Source organism: Sciurus carolinensis, chromosome 7 (genome assembly GCF_902686445.1).
Source record: "Sciurus carolinensis chromosome 7, mSciCar1.2, whole genome shotgun sequence".
NCBI classification, from domain to species: Eukaryota; Metazoa; Chordata; class Mammalia; order Rodentia; family Sciuridae; genus Sciurus; species Sciurus carolinensis.
Window position 1 is genome coordinate 130,676,934 of NC_062219.1, and position 15,289 is coordinate 130,692,222.

The 15,289-nt window shown below is 45.3% G+C and overlaps 5 protein-coding genes across 5 annotated transcripts; 1 reads left to right on the forward strand and 4 right to left on the reverse strand.

Annotated features, from left to right (window-relative positions):
- Positions 1–202: 202 nt before the first annotated feature.
- On the reverse strand, positions 203–816 carry LOC124988222 (histone H2B type 1-K-like). The gene has a single exon (XM_047557497.1). It carries the CDS (start codon positions 761–763, stop codon positions 383–385), a length of 381 nt encoding a protein of 126 aa, XP_047413453.1. The 5' UTR covers positions 764–816; the 3' UTR covers positions 203–382.
- Positions 817–1,060: 244 nt separating this feature from the next.
- Positions 1,061–1,462, forward strand: LOC124988213 (histone H2A type 1). The gene has a single exon (XM_047557488.1). The coding sequence runs from the start codon at positions 1,061–1,063 to the stop codon at positions 1,451–1,453; it is 393 nt and encodes a 130-aa protein (XP_047413444.1). The 3' UTR covers positions 1,454–1,462.
- A 5,027-nt stretch (positions 1,463–6,489) lies between these two features.
- LOC124988225 (histone H4) lies at positions 6,490–7,531 on the reverse strand. The gene has a single exon (XM_047557500.1). It carries the CDS (start codon positions 7,520–7,522, stop codon positions 7,211–7,213), a length of 312 nt encoding a protein of 103 aa, XP_047413456.1. The 5' UTR covers positions 7,523–7,531; the 3' UTR covers positions 6,490–7,210.
- A 6,166-nt stretch (positions 7,532–13,697) lies between these two features.
- Positions 13,698–14,214, reverse strand: LOC124989435 (late histone H2B.L4-like). The gene is made up of 2 exons (XM_047559277.1): positions 14,137–14,214; positions 13,698–14,006 (listed from the first exon to the last, which is right to left on the reverse strand). Exons 1-2 carry the CDS (start codon positions 14,212–14,214, stop codon positions 13,698–13,700), a joined length of 387 nt encoding a protein of 128 aa, XP_047415233.1.
- On the reverse strand, positions 14,099–15,058 carry LOC124988216 (histone H2B type 1-C/E/F/G/I). Its single transcript, XM_047557491.1, has one exon. The coding sequence runs from the start codon at positions 15,056–15,058 to the stop codon at positions 14,678–14,680; it is 381 nt and encodes a 126-aa protein (XP_047413447.1). The 3' UTR covers positions 14,099–14,677.
- Between the last annotated feature and the right edge of the window lie 231 nt (positions 15,059–15,289).

The window sequence follows — 15,289 nt, forward strand, 5'->3', positions numbered from 1 at the left end:
GGTTCTGGCTTTCGCTTTTTATTTCCTACCTTAATATTTGGCAAATCCAAATCAGAAGAGGGGAGAAACGGCATCACTTCCAAAAGCAAACTTAAACGAGGGTTTTTCCATATATGCAATGTCCAGCAGAATTTTGCCAGGTTCACACAATTACAAATGGGCGACTGGGAGGGAAAAGGTACTCTTCTTCTTTATTAGGTTTATGTGACAGTTGCATTGCAAAGCACTTTCTAACAAGATCAATGGAACTTGGAAACTATTTCATGTAGCAAATAAGTGTGCACGACAAGAGCTGTGAGTGCCAGTTCTCTTTGGAGAAGTGAGTGGCTCTTAAAAGAGCCTTTGTGGTACAGGCTGAGGCTACCTTTCTGGGTGGGCGGACTCACTTGGCGCTGGTGTACTTGGTGACCGCCTTGGTGCCCTCGGACACGGCGTGCTTGGCCAGCTCCCCGGGCAGCAGCAGGCGCACGGCCGTCTGGATCTCCCGCGACGTGATGGTCGAGCGCTTGTTGTAGTGCGCCAGGCGCGACGCCTCGCCAGCGATGCGCTCGAAGATGTCGTTGACGAACGAGTTCATGATGCCCATGGCCTTGGACGAGATGCCGGTGTCGGGGTGCACCTGCTTCAGCACCTTGTACACATACACCGAGTAGCTCTCCTTGCGGCTGCGCTTGCGCTTCTTGCCGTCCTTCTTCTGCGCCTTGGTCACCGCCTTCTTGGAGCCCTTCTTCGGGGCCGGGGCGGACTTAGAGGGCTCCGGCATGATGGAGTAACTGCCGAAAACTTCGACAACTGGAAGCAAGAGTGTGAGACCTTACTGCCTACTCTCCTTGTGCAGGTTCTGGACAAAGTTGAGTGCCTGATTAGTGGTAACTCTAGAAACGTCAGCTACTAATTTTATCCAATCAAAGTAAGCATATTTCAAAACTTCGGTGCCATTGGTGAAAATGAAAGTGTAATCGCAGCCAATGGCGGAGCATCATTTTCGCGCCGGGTAATGACTATAAGTAGCCAGCTCTGGCTGCTTCACCCTAGAGAGGAGCGACGTTAGTAGTTCGCCATGTCTGGACGCGGCAAGCAGGGCGGCAAGGCGCGCGCCAAGGCCAAGACGCGCTCATCCCGCGCTGGGCTGCAGTTCCCGGTGGGCCGGGTGCACCGCCTGCTGCGCAAGGGTAACTATGCCGAGCGGGTCGGGGCCGGCGCGCCGGTCTACCTGGCGGCGGTGCTGGAGTACCTGACGGCCGAGATCCTGGAGCTGGCGGGCAACGCGGCCCGCGACAACAAGAAGACGCGCATCATCCCGCGCCACCTGCAGCTGGCCATCCGCAACGACGAGGAGCTCAACAAACTGCTGGGCAAAGTCACCATCGCGCAGGGTGGTGTCCTGCCCAACATCCAGGCCGTGCTGCTGCCCAAGAAGACAGAGAGCCACCACAAGGCCAAGGGCAAGTGAAGTCCGAATTCCCACTAAACTTCCTAAAACCAAAGGCTCTTTTCAGAGCCACCCACTAGATCACAGAGAAGAGCCGTGCTGCACAATTGTTCCAGTAGTTAATAACCTGCACAGTTTCTAAAGTCTGGCACTTAGAGTGTAAGGAAATGAAGCCGAAGTCGAGTTTGTTCTATAGCTAAGACGTAGATTTTCAGAGTCCCTGGATTCCAGAAGCTAGTCGCCCTACTTTACTTTCTTATAAGAAAAGCTACATTAAGGAATCCACGAGTACTTACTCGGTAGCCAACAAGAACTAGGTTGGTGGCCGCAGTCCTGCTGGGCAGAACTCATCCGGGGCAAGTTAAAGACCCTGTGAGAGGTCTCTCTGCCCTTCGCACACCTTTGTGTCCGGTGTTCAATGCGGAAATGCAGTCCTGGTCTTGGGCAGGATACGTGGAGCAAATGCACTGGATAAGTGGTGCAGTTAGGTGGTGTGGGATTCCAGGAGGAAGGTTTGTTGCCGCCAGATGTTCATGGTGGACACCATAAGCCAGATTCTTGACCACGTGAGGACCCTACCATCCTGTCCCTGCCTCCTTCACCATAAGGGTATGTTCAGATCGCAGAGCAAGTTAGCTATAGAGCCTTCTAGGCCTCAGCACTCCAGCACACATCATCAGCTGGTATCCTTTTCCTCACGAGGATATTAACTAAAATGAATTTCTATGAATTTCTAGTCCATTGGAATCTATTTATTTTCTGAGTCTTTTGAAGCATTCGTATTATCTATATGGCTCAGTTGCAATCACATGCACATAATATCCCTTGGAATTAAACTGACCACAGCCAAATACAGGGTAAATATTACATTGTTATGATTACTTGATGTTGGATAACCTAATCCTGAATTCAGGAAATATAGTTAGTCAATTATTCCACTATTTCTATTCCCCATAAGATCCACCATATTGTTGAAATCATGCCATTATCATTACTGGTAAGGTCCATGTAAAGATTTAAATCAACAAACTCTAATTAAATAATTAACAAGTGAATGTAATTTTTATGTTTTAAAGTAAAACAAGGAGCTGGAAATGTAGTTCAGTGGTAGAGTGCTTGCCTAGCATGCACCAGGTCCTAAATTCAATCCCCAGTGGTATAAAATCTAAAGTAAAATAAAAAGTACACATGAGATATGTTAGTGTTAATAATTCCATGGGTTTTTAAATTTACTATTGCTTCATTTTCATTAGATAAAATACATACTGTTTGATTGATAGATGAAGTTGAACCATCTATATTATCAGAAAGATAATTAAAACTTGTTTTTAAAAATGAAGCTAAAACTTCCCAAATACCATGATAAAATAATTTACATATTTATATTCACAATTAGAATTTGAAAAACTCTTTAGAACTAAATACTGTCACTTCATACAGTAAGTTATTGTCATAACAGATAAAGTTCAATTTGAGAGGCCAACTTATGAAAACATGATTTTTCTTTTTCTTTCTAGGGTTTTTCTTCCATCAATTGCTTTCTAAAATAGTTTGGTGACGATAAAGCATCCATGTCTTTACGTGTTAGATTTATTATGCATTCTATCTACTAGCTTATAAAGTCCCTCAGGGTGGACACAATTTTAGTCTCATTTGCAACCTCCTAACTGTAGTTAAAATGACAATATCATATTTTTAAATAGTCAATAAATTGTGTTAATTTTATAATCATGATTCTTGGGAGGAAAGTAAGAAACCAGTGGTATAAAATAAAAGCAAAGGAGTTGGAAATTAAACAAGCATGAAATTGTGTGGAGGTCCATGAGTTTACAGTGAGGAGTGGTACAGTGATACTAGGAGGAAAAAAGAAAAGAAAGAAATGAAAAGAAATCCTGCTGCCCCCATGATATTATTTTTGCTAGAAGACTAACTAACACAAATTTTTAAGATCTTCACTTTGCTGTAAAGAGGTGGCCAAGTATAGCCCTCAGTCCTCATTCGACTTGGCTACTGAGAACACTGACAGAGCTGGCCTGAGATCTCTCTTCTGTACTTCCTGCACTTGGACCCCACCCCACCTAAGCAGTGGCTCTGCACTACTGCTAGTCCACATCTGCTCCCCCATCCCTTAACACAGGGCCACACGGGGCTGATTTTACTACTTCCCTGTCCATGCTCACTCCCTTGGAGATCTCATCTGCTAGGACTTTAAACTCCATCTGCATAGCAATGATTTCCACTTCTACATCTCCAGCCCAGGTTTCCCTCCAAGACTTCAGACATACATCCAACTCTGCTTTCTTTCCTCACATACATACTTCATAGACTAAGACTGGTTTATGTAAAATGGAACACCTCATATTCCCCTGCCAAGTCTTTTCTAAAAACATATTTTTCGATGTAGATGGATATAATACCTTTATTTTCTTTATTTTTATGTGGTGCTGGGGATTGAACCCAGTGCCTCACAGGTGCTAGACAAGCGCTCTAAGACTAAGCCACAACCTCAGCCTGCCCAAGTCTTATATTTAGAAATCGCCCATTTGGTTGATAATAATTTCACCCCTGTCTGCTTTTACACTTCCATTGAACTCTTTAAGGAACTCCCTCGTTTTGCCTTCACAATATACACAGATGACCACCTCTCAAGACCTCCATCTTGGGGGGACGCTCCTCTGTACTCACTGCCCTCAGCCTCCTTAACGTTTCTTGCTTCCCCTCTTACCCTGTGGGAAGTGACCTTGAGGACAGGGTGACCTCCAAGTACATTACCAGATAAACTCTCCCCTTGTATCAAAAAGACTCCAACCAAATTAAGAAGCTGGGGATACATGGCATGTGAAGTCACTCTAAACATCCTGCATCTAGAGAAAGTCAACACCCAAGCCGAAGGTGGAGCAGGTGGGCCACACAGTTACTCAGAGGATGGACGGTGCTCCAAGATACATCTCTCTCACGGATGGGCTATTAAGACCAGGAGTCCAGGTTCCGGCAAGGTGGAAGGTACCTGTGTTTGATGCAAGGCACCCTGGACCATGACAGGGACTGACTGTATTGAAGAAGAGAGACACAGTATGCCTGGTCGCAGCTGGAGCTCCACAGGAGATGGAGAAGCCTGCACTGTGCATGTTTCCTGGGCACAGGTCACAGGGACCAGACTGGGCTTTGCCAGGGGGCGGCTGAAGGGAGGCACTCGGAGTGTCCAGTGTGTTTAACATCCAGGTGCATCCTGGGGACACAGTGCCTCCTGAACATCTCGCAGTTCCTCAGCTACCCTCCCCACCCATTTTTTTTAAATACATTTGAACACATGCTCTACTTACTAATAATCTACTCTTAACACAACTGGGAGTTTCATCATCACAACTAAATAGTCTCAAATAGTACAGCAGATGTGTCTTTTGAAATGCTGGGAAACCACGACCACGAATCCTATTACTTATGATCCAACCCTTGCACATTTTCATAACATGGTATTTTGAATCTAATCATTTGTCCTACTTGGTCTGTTTTAATGATAGAATTGAGTTGTGAAGAGATAAAAGACTGCTCGCTTTAAGTAACAGTGAGTCCTATGTCAATAACTACATTCCTATGTAGAAGTAGTGAGGCATAGTAAATGCATTTTGTATAACATCCAATCTCTCTGTTGTGTTGTAAACAAGGCTAATCCATACATGTTGTATATTTTCTAAAAATATTCCTAAGTATTCCTAATAATATATTAGAAGATATTCAATATTTTCCTGAAACTTGGGAGTTCGAAAAAAATATCAACTGAAAGTACATTAGGAAGAAATTAGTAAAGGAATTTTAGCCACAATAAAATCAGTTATTTTGCTTCTAACTAAATAATTCTAGCCTTGCTGATCTTGGGTGAAGCATTCAGCTTCGATTATGACCTGGAAATCTTAAATCAGTCCTCTGCTTGAGTCTGACAGGTATCTGTAGTCTTTTCTTTTGATACTTCTTGAAAACTCAATCCCGGATCTGTAATTTGTAGCAGGGAGCTTTAGATAAGAATTTGGAAAAGCAAGAACCATCTGTAGATGATGGAGATGGTCTTGTTCCTTATATCATTCCACAACAGTAGGCAAAAGGATGAAATCCTTCAGGTATCATACTGTAAATAATGAAGCACAGACTTTCCAGGCCTTCTGATTCATCCCATAAAATATTTCCTATTATATAACAGCAAGAGTATACCTAGGAACAAAACCAATTGATTCAAGGCCAATGTATTGCCAATCCTGCACTAGTCTTTTTTTTTTGGGGGGGGGGGGAGCGTGGTTATAACGGATTGAACTCGGGGGCACTGGACCACTGAGCCACATCCCCAGGCCTACTTTGTATTTTACTTAGAGACAGGAGCTCACTGAGTTGCTTAGGGACTCTATATTGCTGAGGCTGACTTTGAACTCTTCAACCTCCTGCTTCAACTTCCCCAGTCGCTGGGATTACAGGCGTGGGCCAGAGAGCCTGGCTGGTCTTGCTTATGAATGTAAGACGTTCTGTCCGTTTTAAAATGTATAATTGGTAAACATTTATGTATTACTAACATTTTATCTGGTTGAGAAAAAGTTTCCTTTTTTGATTTGCCCCCTTATATCATGCAGTATGTAACAACAGTTCTTACAATTGCATATAATTACAAACTCTTACAATATTAGAAAACAAATATATGTGATCTGTGGTCCCTGGGGCATCTCCTAATAGTTTAGATATAAATAATGTAGTGGTTGCATTTCAAAAGCTGTCCTTGATTTGGAAAAGGCAAAGTGTTGTTACATGTGTTACATGATGCTTCAGTACATCAGGATGTAAGCACAAGTCAGATTTTTAAACCAGATTAAAAAACTCTTAGATATAAAAAGACCACTTAAAGTATGCACAATATACTTAGCTTTCCTTCAGCACTGAGAAACTCAAAATTTTTCAACAAATCAATAGAAATTGTCACTAATAGATTTAAACACAAAACAAAAAAAACCTTCGACTATGTTGGGAAAACACTATAAAATTAAAAACAATATCTCAGTCCAGAAAAGCTCTTGATATAAAGTTTTATTATTAAACATTAAACCAGAACGTGAAGACCATCACAGGCAACCAGGTAAAGGGGTTAAAGTAATGTTTAGGTATAACTTACAGGGTGTACGATAGACAAAACATGGTGAGTACTAGATAGGTTTCCCAGCTCGGAGTCGCGAGATGGCCGAGGCGGGCCCCTTGTCCCAGGGAGCTGGGGGACAGAGCCCCCCAGTGGATGGCTTCGGGTTCCTAAGCACGTACCCTCCGTTGGGAGGTTTTCTGTCTTGTAAGGACAACTTTAATAATCCTTCTGGGCTGGCGACGGCGTTGAGCTTCCTCACCTTACATGAGCTCTGAAACCCCACCTCGTGCAATGCTTTGATAGCTTCCATGGACCCACTACTTTCCCTACGTCCCTACTGCCTATCCCCAAGGGACCTAAAAGAAAGATCCCCGAGATCCCAATAGCGACGCAATTACTGACTTGCTGCTCCGTGGGGACTACGTCCAAGATAAGGCCCAGGCCTGGGGCTCCTCGTACGTCCATCACCCACATCTGAACCAAAATGTCCAGGAAGGACCTGCTTCGGCCCAGCTGGAACCAAACCCGAGAACGCGCGCCCCAGGCCGGGCCGCGGGCTCCCAAGCGACAGCGACCGGTCAGTGCTGCGGCCCCTCAGCGGGCGTGGGCGGCCCTGAAAAGGGCCTTTGGTTGAGATTCGTAAGCGAAGGTGAAAACCTGGACGCTCAGCCGCCGAAGCCGTAGAGCGTGCGGCCCTGGCGCTTGAGCGCGTAGACCACGTCCATGGCCGTGACCGTCTTGCGCTTGGCGTGCTCCGTGTAGGTGACCGCGTCGCGGATGACGTTCTCCAGGAAGACCTTGAGCACCCCGCGCGTCTCCTCGTAGATGAGGCCGGAGATGCGCTTGACGCCGCCGCGGCGGGCCAGGCGGCGGATGGCGGGCTTGGTGATGCCCTGGATGTTGTCGCGCAGCACCTTGCGGTGGCGCTTGGCGCCACCCTTGCCCAGGCCTTTGCCTCCTTTTCCGCGACCTGACATTCTGCAAGAAGACCGGAAAAGCTCTCAGGGCGCCGACCCTGGAGGCGGCCTTTATACGCCGCCGGCGGACCAAAGTGAGAACCGCAGGAGGGAGGCGGCAGGTAGTGGAGGGAAAGCAGCCCCGCGAGTGCCCGCCTCCCCGGGCGCTTCACCGCCGAGCCGTTTCCGCCGCGCCTCGGGCTCTAAGGCGCTGCTGTTTGAATGCAAAAGAAAACTCTGCGGAAAAGGCCACGCGCCGTCGGGGCGCCCCGCGGTGTCCGCCCGCAGGACCCAGCCCGCCGCCCGCAGGCCTCGGCTGGGAGGTAAATGCCCACGCTAGGGAGAGGCCTGCGACGCGTGTCTAGGACGCCGGCACTTCTCTACCCGGATTGCATTTTAATCTCCCTCCTTTAGAGTGTTCAGAAAGGGATTTTCGTGCCAGACCTTATGAGTTCATAAGACGATCTCACCGATTCCCTAGCAATCAGATTTTTTAAAATAATTCATCTTTCCCCCACAGAAGTACCGCTGTTACCAAGTGCAACTGTTATTCAGATTCTTACCTATTTCATAATTTAGCCAGTCTTCCTTACCAAAGGTATTCAGTTTACAATTTAAAATTTTGAAAAGTAGCCTCAGGAAAAATGTTAAAAGTTATTAAGTCTGCTTAATAGTCCATCATAAAAAATTTCTATGTTACACTTTAACAAATCTCTAGTAATTAACCATAATATGCTTTCTCAATTTTCTCCTACAAAGAAAATCTAGATATTTTACTTTCTGGAGATGACTTCTATTGAAATGTTCTGTCACCAAGGGTTCAGTTTTTAAGGCATTTGATTAATATTGCTACATTTTCCTCATAAAGCTTTTCATTCTCACTTGTGTCAACAGTAACTGTTTGTAAGTGCACCCTCACTGGTTATTGTGACTTTTTAGGTGACCCTGTGCATGAGGGCTGTATCACTGGGCTACACCTCCAGCTCTAGTATGATTTTTCGATCTATTTGTTATACTCAGAATTTACTTTTGATATAGATGATTGAGTCGGGTTAATCAACTGGTCACTCAGCCTGATTTATTAATTTATTTCCAGGTGATAAATTATTATCCTTAATATATTTACTATATGCACTAGGAACAATTGATGTACTTTCTATTTTATGTCCATTGAAAAGTGTCTTAAACATTGTAACTAACTGCAAGTTTAAATAAAACTAGATGAAATTCCTTTAGCATTTTAATCATAATTTCATGGCATTTATTAATAAATTGAAGCAGAAAGAGTGACTGTAGGAAGGGAAAGGTGTGATCCCGTTCCTCAGACTCCTATACCAAAATACAGATTAGCAAAAGGAAACCATAAATTATTTATGTAATCAAAATTTTACATGACACAGTATCCTTCAGAAACAAAAGCCAAGGGAAAACTTTTTATACTTCGATTTGATGAACAATAGTTGTATAGAGTGTAATCTACTAAAGTGCATGACCTGTTGACAACAGGCTGAGAAGCCCAGCAAGGCCTGTCCAGCCTTCTCGACCTCTGTGTAGCATTCCTTCCTCCCAGGTATAGGCAGGACCCTCCAGAAAGAAGGTTTTGTCCACCGTCAGGTAAGGCAGGTCAGGGAATTTCTTCACGGCCAGCACTTACAGAAGAGCAGGAGGAGGTTAAGTAATATTTCTAGGTTTTATATGTGTCGTTTCAAAACCCTTGAATTCTTATTAAGAAATGAGATAACGGAGGATGGGACCTGGTCACCAGCAAAACCAGTCACAGGATTAAAGAGTCAGGCCTTAAAGTCAGCTCCACCCTTAAGGGGGTCTAGGGACTGAGTCCAATCGTAGGATGCTTCAATCAATCATGTCTACGTAATGAAGCCCATAAACCCCTGGACATCAAGGCAGTGAGCTTACTAGTTGGTGAGTACATAGATGTGCTGGGAAGGTGACCTCCCGAACCCACAGGAGTCTTCCTGATCCAATCAGGGAAGGTGACCCGCTGGACCCACAGGACGTGACTTCCAGAATCTGCATGGAAAGGGCAAAGAAGTGCTGCTTTCAGGGAATTTTCAGTTCTTGCCCTTTGTGTCTTATTTGACTGACCTCAATTTGAATCCTTTTGTGATAAAGTATAATAAGAAGTGCAGACTTTTACTGTGTTCTGTGTAATTCTTGCAAACTATGGAAACTGAGGGGGACGTGGGAGACCCTAAATTTAATGACAGTAACTTGGAAGGACAAGGGACCTAGGAGCCCTACCTGCAGCTGGTATCTGAAAGCAAAGACAGTCTTATTGGAAATATGCTTTTTGACCTGTGCCCTTTGATTGGTGGTCTTCAGGCACTTAGAGCCAGAACTGAATTGCAGTACAGCAGTTGGTAGGACTAACTACCAAGCAATTCATGAACATGATTAAAACCTTGGAAGATACGGATTAGACACACTGAAAAAAAAAAAAAAAAAAAAAAAAAAAAACTAAAAATCACAATCTAAAGATCACCCTAGAACTGATATGTACGTATGGAAATATTTGTCTCTTCGTATATTTGCTATTTTTCAACATCTATGGGGACACAGGTGTTGGTGAATATGATCCCAAAATATGCTCCTTCGTACTTCAAATTGAGGGCATATGAGGAACAGCAAATGCAGGGAGGGGCTTTCTCCGAATTCCCCTTATCTAAAAAATAAAGAAATTGTCAGGAATCCCCTCCCAGGAATCTCATCAAGTAGAGATGAGCTGTATCCCAGAAGAGACTCAGATCCCCAGCATGCAGGCAGGCTTTGCCACAGGACCTCCCCTGTTCTCCAAACAGTTTACTCCTCCCTTCCCGCATGAGGAGGGCATAAGGTTCTGGACTAAGGGGTCACAGGTGTCCATCTGTTCTTCACATGGTGCCTCATGTATGTAATAAAGGTACAGGCCTCCCCTGGAGATTCGTCCACGCTTGGGACGTGGAAAGGACTCCTTCCCTCACAGATCTGCTGTGCAGTTCTTATAACTCTAAAGAAATTGTAACTTATAACTTATAACTCTAAATAAATCATGACACGATGTAAGATGTAACTTCTTCAGGGATTTGGTGTGGCTATGACTAGGGAGCAGTGAAGAGTTCACTCTGCCATCTGACAGGCCTAGACAAACCCAGGTTCATTTTGCCTGGATTCCCTCATCTCTGTATGAAAAGAACAGCAATTGCTCCACAGGATGCTAAAATTAATGGAGATAACTGAGTGAAATGATTAGACTAGCTCATAAGATCTTACTGATCATACAATAGCTAAAATTATTTTAACATCTGCCTACTATTTTTGATATTCAATTATATGTTGACTTTTTAGATGCACATTTTAACATTTATATTTATTAGTCAAAATAAAGTACTTATAATCATAATTTCCATTTTCTTTAAATTCCTACTACATTTGAACACATCTTTACCTAGAATTTTATGTTTTGGGTTGTTTTTTTTTTTTTTTTTTTTTTTTTTTCGGTGCTGGGGATTGAACCCAGGGCCTTGTGCTTGTGGGGCAGGCACTCTGCCAACTGAGCTATATCCCCAGCCCGAATTTTATGTTTTGAAACAAGTTCTAAATAGTATCCTCAAGCTAAAATAGGATAAAATCATATTAAGATCCTCCTTGAGGCTTCCTCTCCTCTATTTTCCACCTTCAATTACCACCATCAAAGAGAATATGCACATACATAAGGTTAAAGTCCAGTCCAGGAAAGCAGATGAAAGACATGAGAGAAGAGTCAGGAAACCAAGAAGCCACCTAAGAAGGAGGTGCTTCCCCAAGTCTGTCATTACCTTTGTTAGAAACACCTGGTTTGTCTGGACGCCCCATGGAAAAGAAAAAGCATTATTTCTCTTTGCCCTTTTGAGTTCTTAGTTGGAGCTGAAAAGAGAAGAGCAAATGCAAAGACAGGGAGGGAGAGGAGAGCAAGAGCCAACAGGTTATTGACCTGTTAGTATGAACAGCATACGTCCCCCCAAAAAAGTCTTAGTTCAGAAAGATGAGATAGAGCTCCAGTTTATACAGCATCTTCAACAAAGAACAATATGTTTTTAGAAAAGTGGCAAGACCAAGGAAAAGGATCATGCCTCAGAGAAGTCAGCTGTGACGTTTGACTTTAAATGCAAGGCTAACAAACACAGGAGTCGACCGGCTCTGGTTGGCCTGGCCAAGGGCCCCAGTGGCACTGGACAGCCTCCAATGTCCTGCAAGCTGCTTCAGCCCATTTCTCAAGCTTCTTTTTGCCCTTTCATTTTACATCACTGTTTCACATTTTCATCATAATGAAATCCAACCATTATAACTCAATAAATCTACATGTTAAAATTGATTAATTGTGCAAATTTTCTAAATTGTTACATTGGACCCTTTTCCAAAGGTGAATTCTCTTTCCTACCTCTCTCCTCCTTCCTTCTTCAAGGAAAAAAGTTCAAGAAACTCAGGAGGACTTTGACCAGAGTGTTAAACAGTGGGAACAGTGGTTTCTTGAAGCATAGGAACTATGCAATTAATAAAAGAATTGGTATAATATCTCTAGCACTAATGCAAACACTCTGGTTCATTAGAACACATATACATCTCAGAAACTGACTCATTATTTCCACCGATAAAGATGCAAAGGGAATTTTAAAGTGGAGACAATGGAATAAACTAGTTTAGCACTGCGATGTTATTGAATGTCATGTTATCTGAATGAGAGTTCAGTGACTGTCCTACTCGGTCAAGCCCCACTCTGCTGAGAGTGCAGCGTCCCAGCATCACTCACGTGAGCTCAAGTCTTCCCCTGAGCCCTGTCCTTGCTGTACGCAGGGCTCACCGGAGAGATCCCTTGTTAAAAAGCAGGGGCAGTGCACGTCTTGATTTCCGATCCTGTCCTTGATTTCCTATGCTATGCAACGTTCTTTCCTCGAAGGTTTGTTCTTCGCCTTGGCATTTTGCATGGTGCTTATTTCGCGGGGCCAGACGCCTGCAGTCCCGCCGAGCCGAAGCGGCTGGAGAGGTCCTCGCTCATTTCACCCAAGCGCTGTAGCGAGCTCACCTCGGCTCGGGGCCGGAGCGGAGCAGAAAGCGACAGCTGGGGACTGATTGCCAAGACAAAGCGGGCGTAGGGTCCTAAAGACCACTCGTCCTTTGCAATATAGCAAGGAAGAATCGCGAATAGGTCGCACATAGTAGCAGAGTAATTTATTTGGGAAAACGAAAATAAGAGAAGAGTACCGGTCGAGAAGTGGCGGGGGCTGAACCGCTTCCGGAAAGGAAGGCGTCCATTCCACAGAGCCGGGAATTGTTAAGGAGTTTGACACTGGCTGAATTTGGAAAACCTACCGCCTCTTAAATCCGGAAGACGCAAATGTCGGCCCTAGAGCCTCGCCCCCTTTTAAGGTGATAAGGAATGTTACCAGGCTTAAGAGGTCAACCGGTAGGATCCTGCATTTTTGAGCCCCGGGATCTTTGGTCGACATAATGGTCATGCATTTCTCCTGCAAATAACAGATTTTTGCTGAGAATGTACCATAGCCTATTTACTTAAGACAGGACAGGGCCCCAGGCAAACTGCTTTTTAAAAGAAAGCATGTGGGGGTCAGCACAGTGGACCCAGACTCTGGACTCGCTCTATCAACCAAGGGATGTACAGCAGTCTGAAGCTGCATACTCTTGAAGCCTGAGGTCTGAGGCAAACCTCTTTCATTTTCTCTTCCACTTGCTTGTAGTATTCACTGGATTCAGGGACTTTATTGATAGAGTGAAACACGAGGCTGCCTTCTCTGCAGGTCGAGATTGTGTGGCTCAATTTAACATTCTCTCACTGCCATATTGATAGGACTTCAAACAGTGCCTGGCTCATAGATGAGTAATAAATATTTGTTGTATGAATGAACAAGGCAAATTCTCCCCCCCCCCCCAACCCACCTTCTTGATGCTTTTACTTGACTACTTTTGATGTGATAAGGAAGGTTCCAGGGACTGAGAGGGTCCAAACTGGTGAAACCCTGCATTTCAGCAGAAATTGAAACCAGCAAGTCATTCAGGTTTGTCCTCCATCCACCCCTCAGTTCAGCTGACTCTATTCCCTTAAATCCTCCCTCCTCCTCCTCTTTCTGACTGCCTTATTTCCACTCTTGCTGCTGACTGGCTTTCCAACCTCTGGGTTTAATCAACACAGTCTCAGGACCCTTTACTTGGCGCTGGTGTACTTGGTGACGGCCTTGGTGCCCTCGGACACGGCGTGCTTGGCCAGCTCCCCGGGCAGCAGCAGGCGCACGGCCGTCTGGATCTCCCGCGACGTGATGGTCGAGCGCTTATTGTAGTGCGCCAGGCGCGACGCCTCGCCAGCGATGCGCTCGAAGATGTCGTTGACGAACGAGTTCATGATGCCCATGGCCTTGGACGAGATGCCGGTGTCGGGGTGCACCTGCTTCAGCACCTTGTACACGTACACCGAGTAGCTCTCCTTGCGACTGCGCTTGCGCTTCTTGCCGTCCTTCTGCGCCTTGGTTACCGCCTTCTAATCACTACCTTCTAATCTACTACCAGTTGAGTCACTACAAAAATGAATCTGAATCACATTTCACAAGATTTTAATATTTTGCATAGAATCTGCCTTCCCATGGTACGATACACTTCGTATCTGTTTTCAAGGTGAACAGAACTCCTGAGGACCCCAAAGGCCCCTCTGGCAGATCCTGCCGCATTTATCCCCAGCCACCCCAGAACTATTTACTCCTTTAACAATGCTAATATGTAGATGGTGATTTCAGAGTGGAGAGGAGGGTGAGGGTAAATTGCAAGGGCAACCGGGTGAGAACGTGTGAACGAGTGGAGCTATGGTAGCTCGTGAATAAAACACGAAGTCTTGGTAGAGCACGGTGGTGGACACGACTAAAGCAGAGACAATGGAGACTTGGGGAATGAGTACTCTTAAGTACTAACTAAGCCTTTACAACTCAGCAATACTTCCTTGAAATAAAAGTAGTGAGCTGCATATACAACTACAAAACATGTAAATATACACGAGGCGAATTCCACAGCAAAGTAGAAACTAATCAGGCATTTGTACCTTAAGGTAACACGGAACAGCAAACTGGCTCTTTTGCAGAAAACGTGGGTGGCTCTGAAAAGAGCCTTTGGGTTTAATCAACACAGTCTCAGGACCCTTTACTTGGAGCTGGTGTACTTGGTGACGGCCTTGGTGCCTTCGGACACGGCGTGCTTGGCCAGCTCCCCGGGCAGCAGCAGGCGCACGGCCGTCTGGATCTCCCGCGACGTGATGGTCGAGCGCTTGTTGTAGTGCGCCAGGCGCGACGCCTCGCCAGCGATGCGCTCGAAGATGTCGTTGACGAACGAGTTCATGATGCCCATGGCCTTGGACGAGATGCCGGTGTCGGGGTGCACCTGCTTCAGCACCTTGTACACGTACACCGAGTAGCTCTCCTTGCGACTGCGCTTGCGCTTCTTGCCGTCCTTCTTCTGCGCCTTGGTTACCGCCTTCTTGGAGCCCTTCTTCGGGGCGGGAGCGGACTTGGCTGGCTCGGGCATGGTGCAAGCGAAGCGACGAAAGTGAGCAGGACACAGCCGGCGGCTCTTTAAGTATAGAAGGTTATGTAAATGAAGAGTTGTCTGAGGTCTCTGGTGATTGGTGTTGAACTTTGCCTGACGCCCGATGCCAGTTTTGCCCAATCAAAATCCGCGTCCTGCTGAAGCGCGTTCCATTGGTCGAAATGGAAACGAAACCCAACCAATCGTACAGCTTCGTTTTCGCGCCCAGAG

Bases quoted from the DNA above. Each gene is read 5' to 3' on its own strand.
- LOC124988222 (XM_047557497.1), bottom strand. From the start codon at position 763: ATGCCGGAGCCCTCTAAGTCCGCCCCGGCCCCGAAGAAGGGCTCCAAG.
- LOC124988213 (XM_047557488.1), top strand. From the start codon at position 1,061: ATGTCTGGACGCGGCAAGCAGGGCGGCAAGGCGCGCGCCAAGGCCAAG.
- LOC124988225 (XM_047557500.1), bottom strand. From the start codon at position 7,522: ATGTCAGGTCGCGGAAAAGGAGGCAAAGGCCTGGGCAAGGGTGGCGCC.
- LOC124989435 (XM_047559277.1), bottom strand. From the start codon at position 14,214: ATGCGGCAGGATCTGCCAGAGGGGCCTTTGGGGTCCTCAGGAGTTCTG. The intron at 14,007-14,136 runs GTACCATGGGAA...ACCAAGGCGCAG, and splicing joins AAACAGATACGAAGTGTATC to AAGGACGGCAAGAAGCGCAA.
- LOC124988216 (XM_047557491.1), bottom strand. From the start codon at position 15,058: ATGCCCGAGCCAGCCAAGTCCGCTCCCGCCCCGAAGAAGGGCTCCAAG.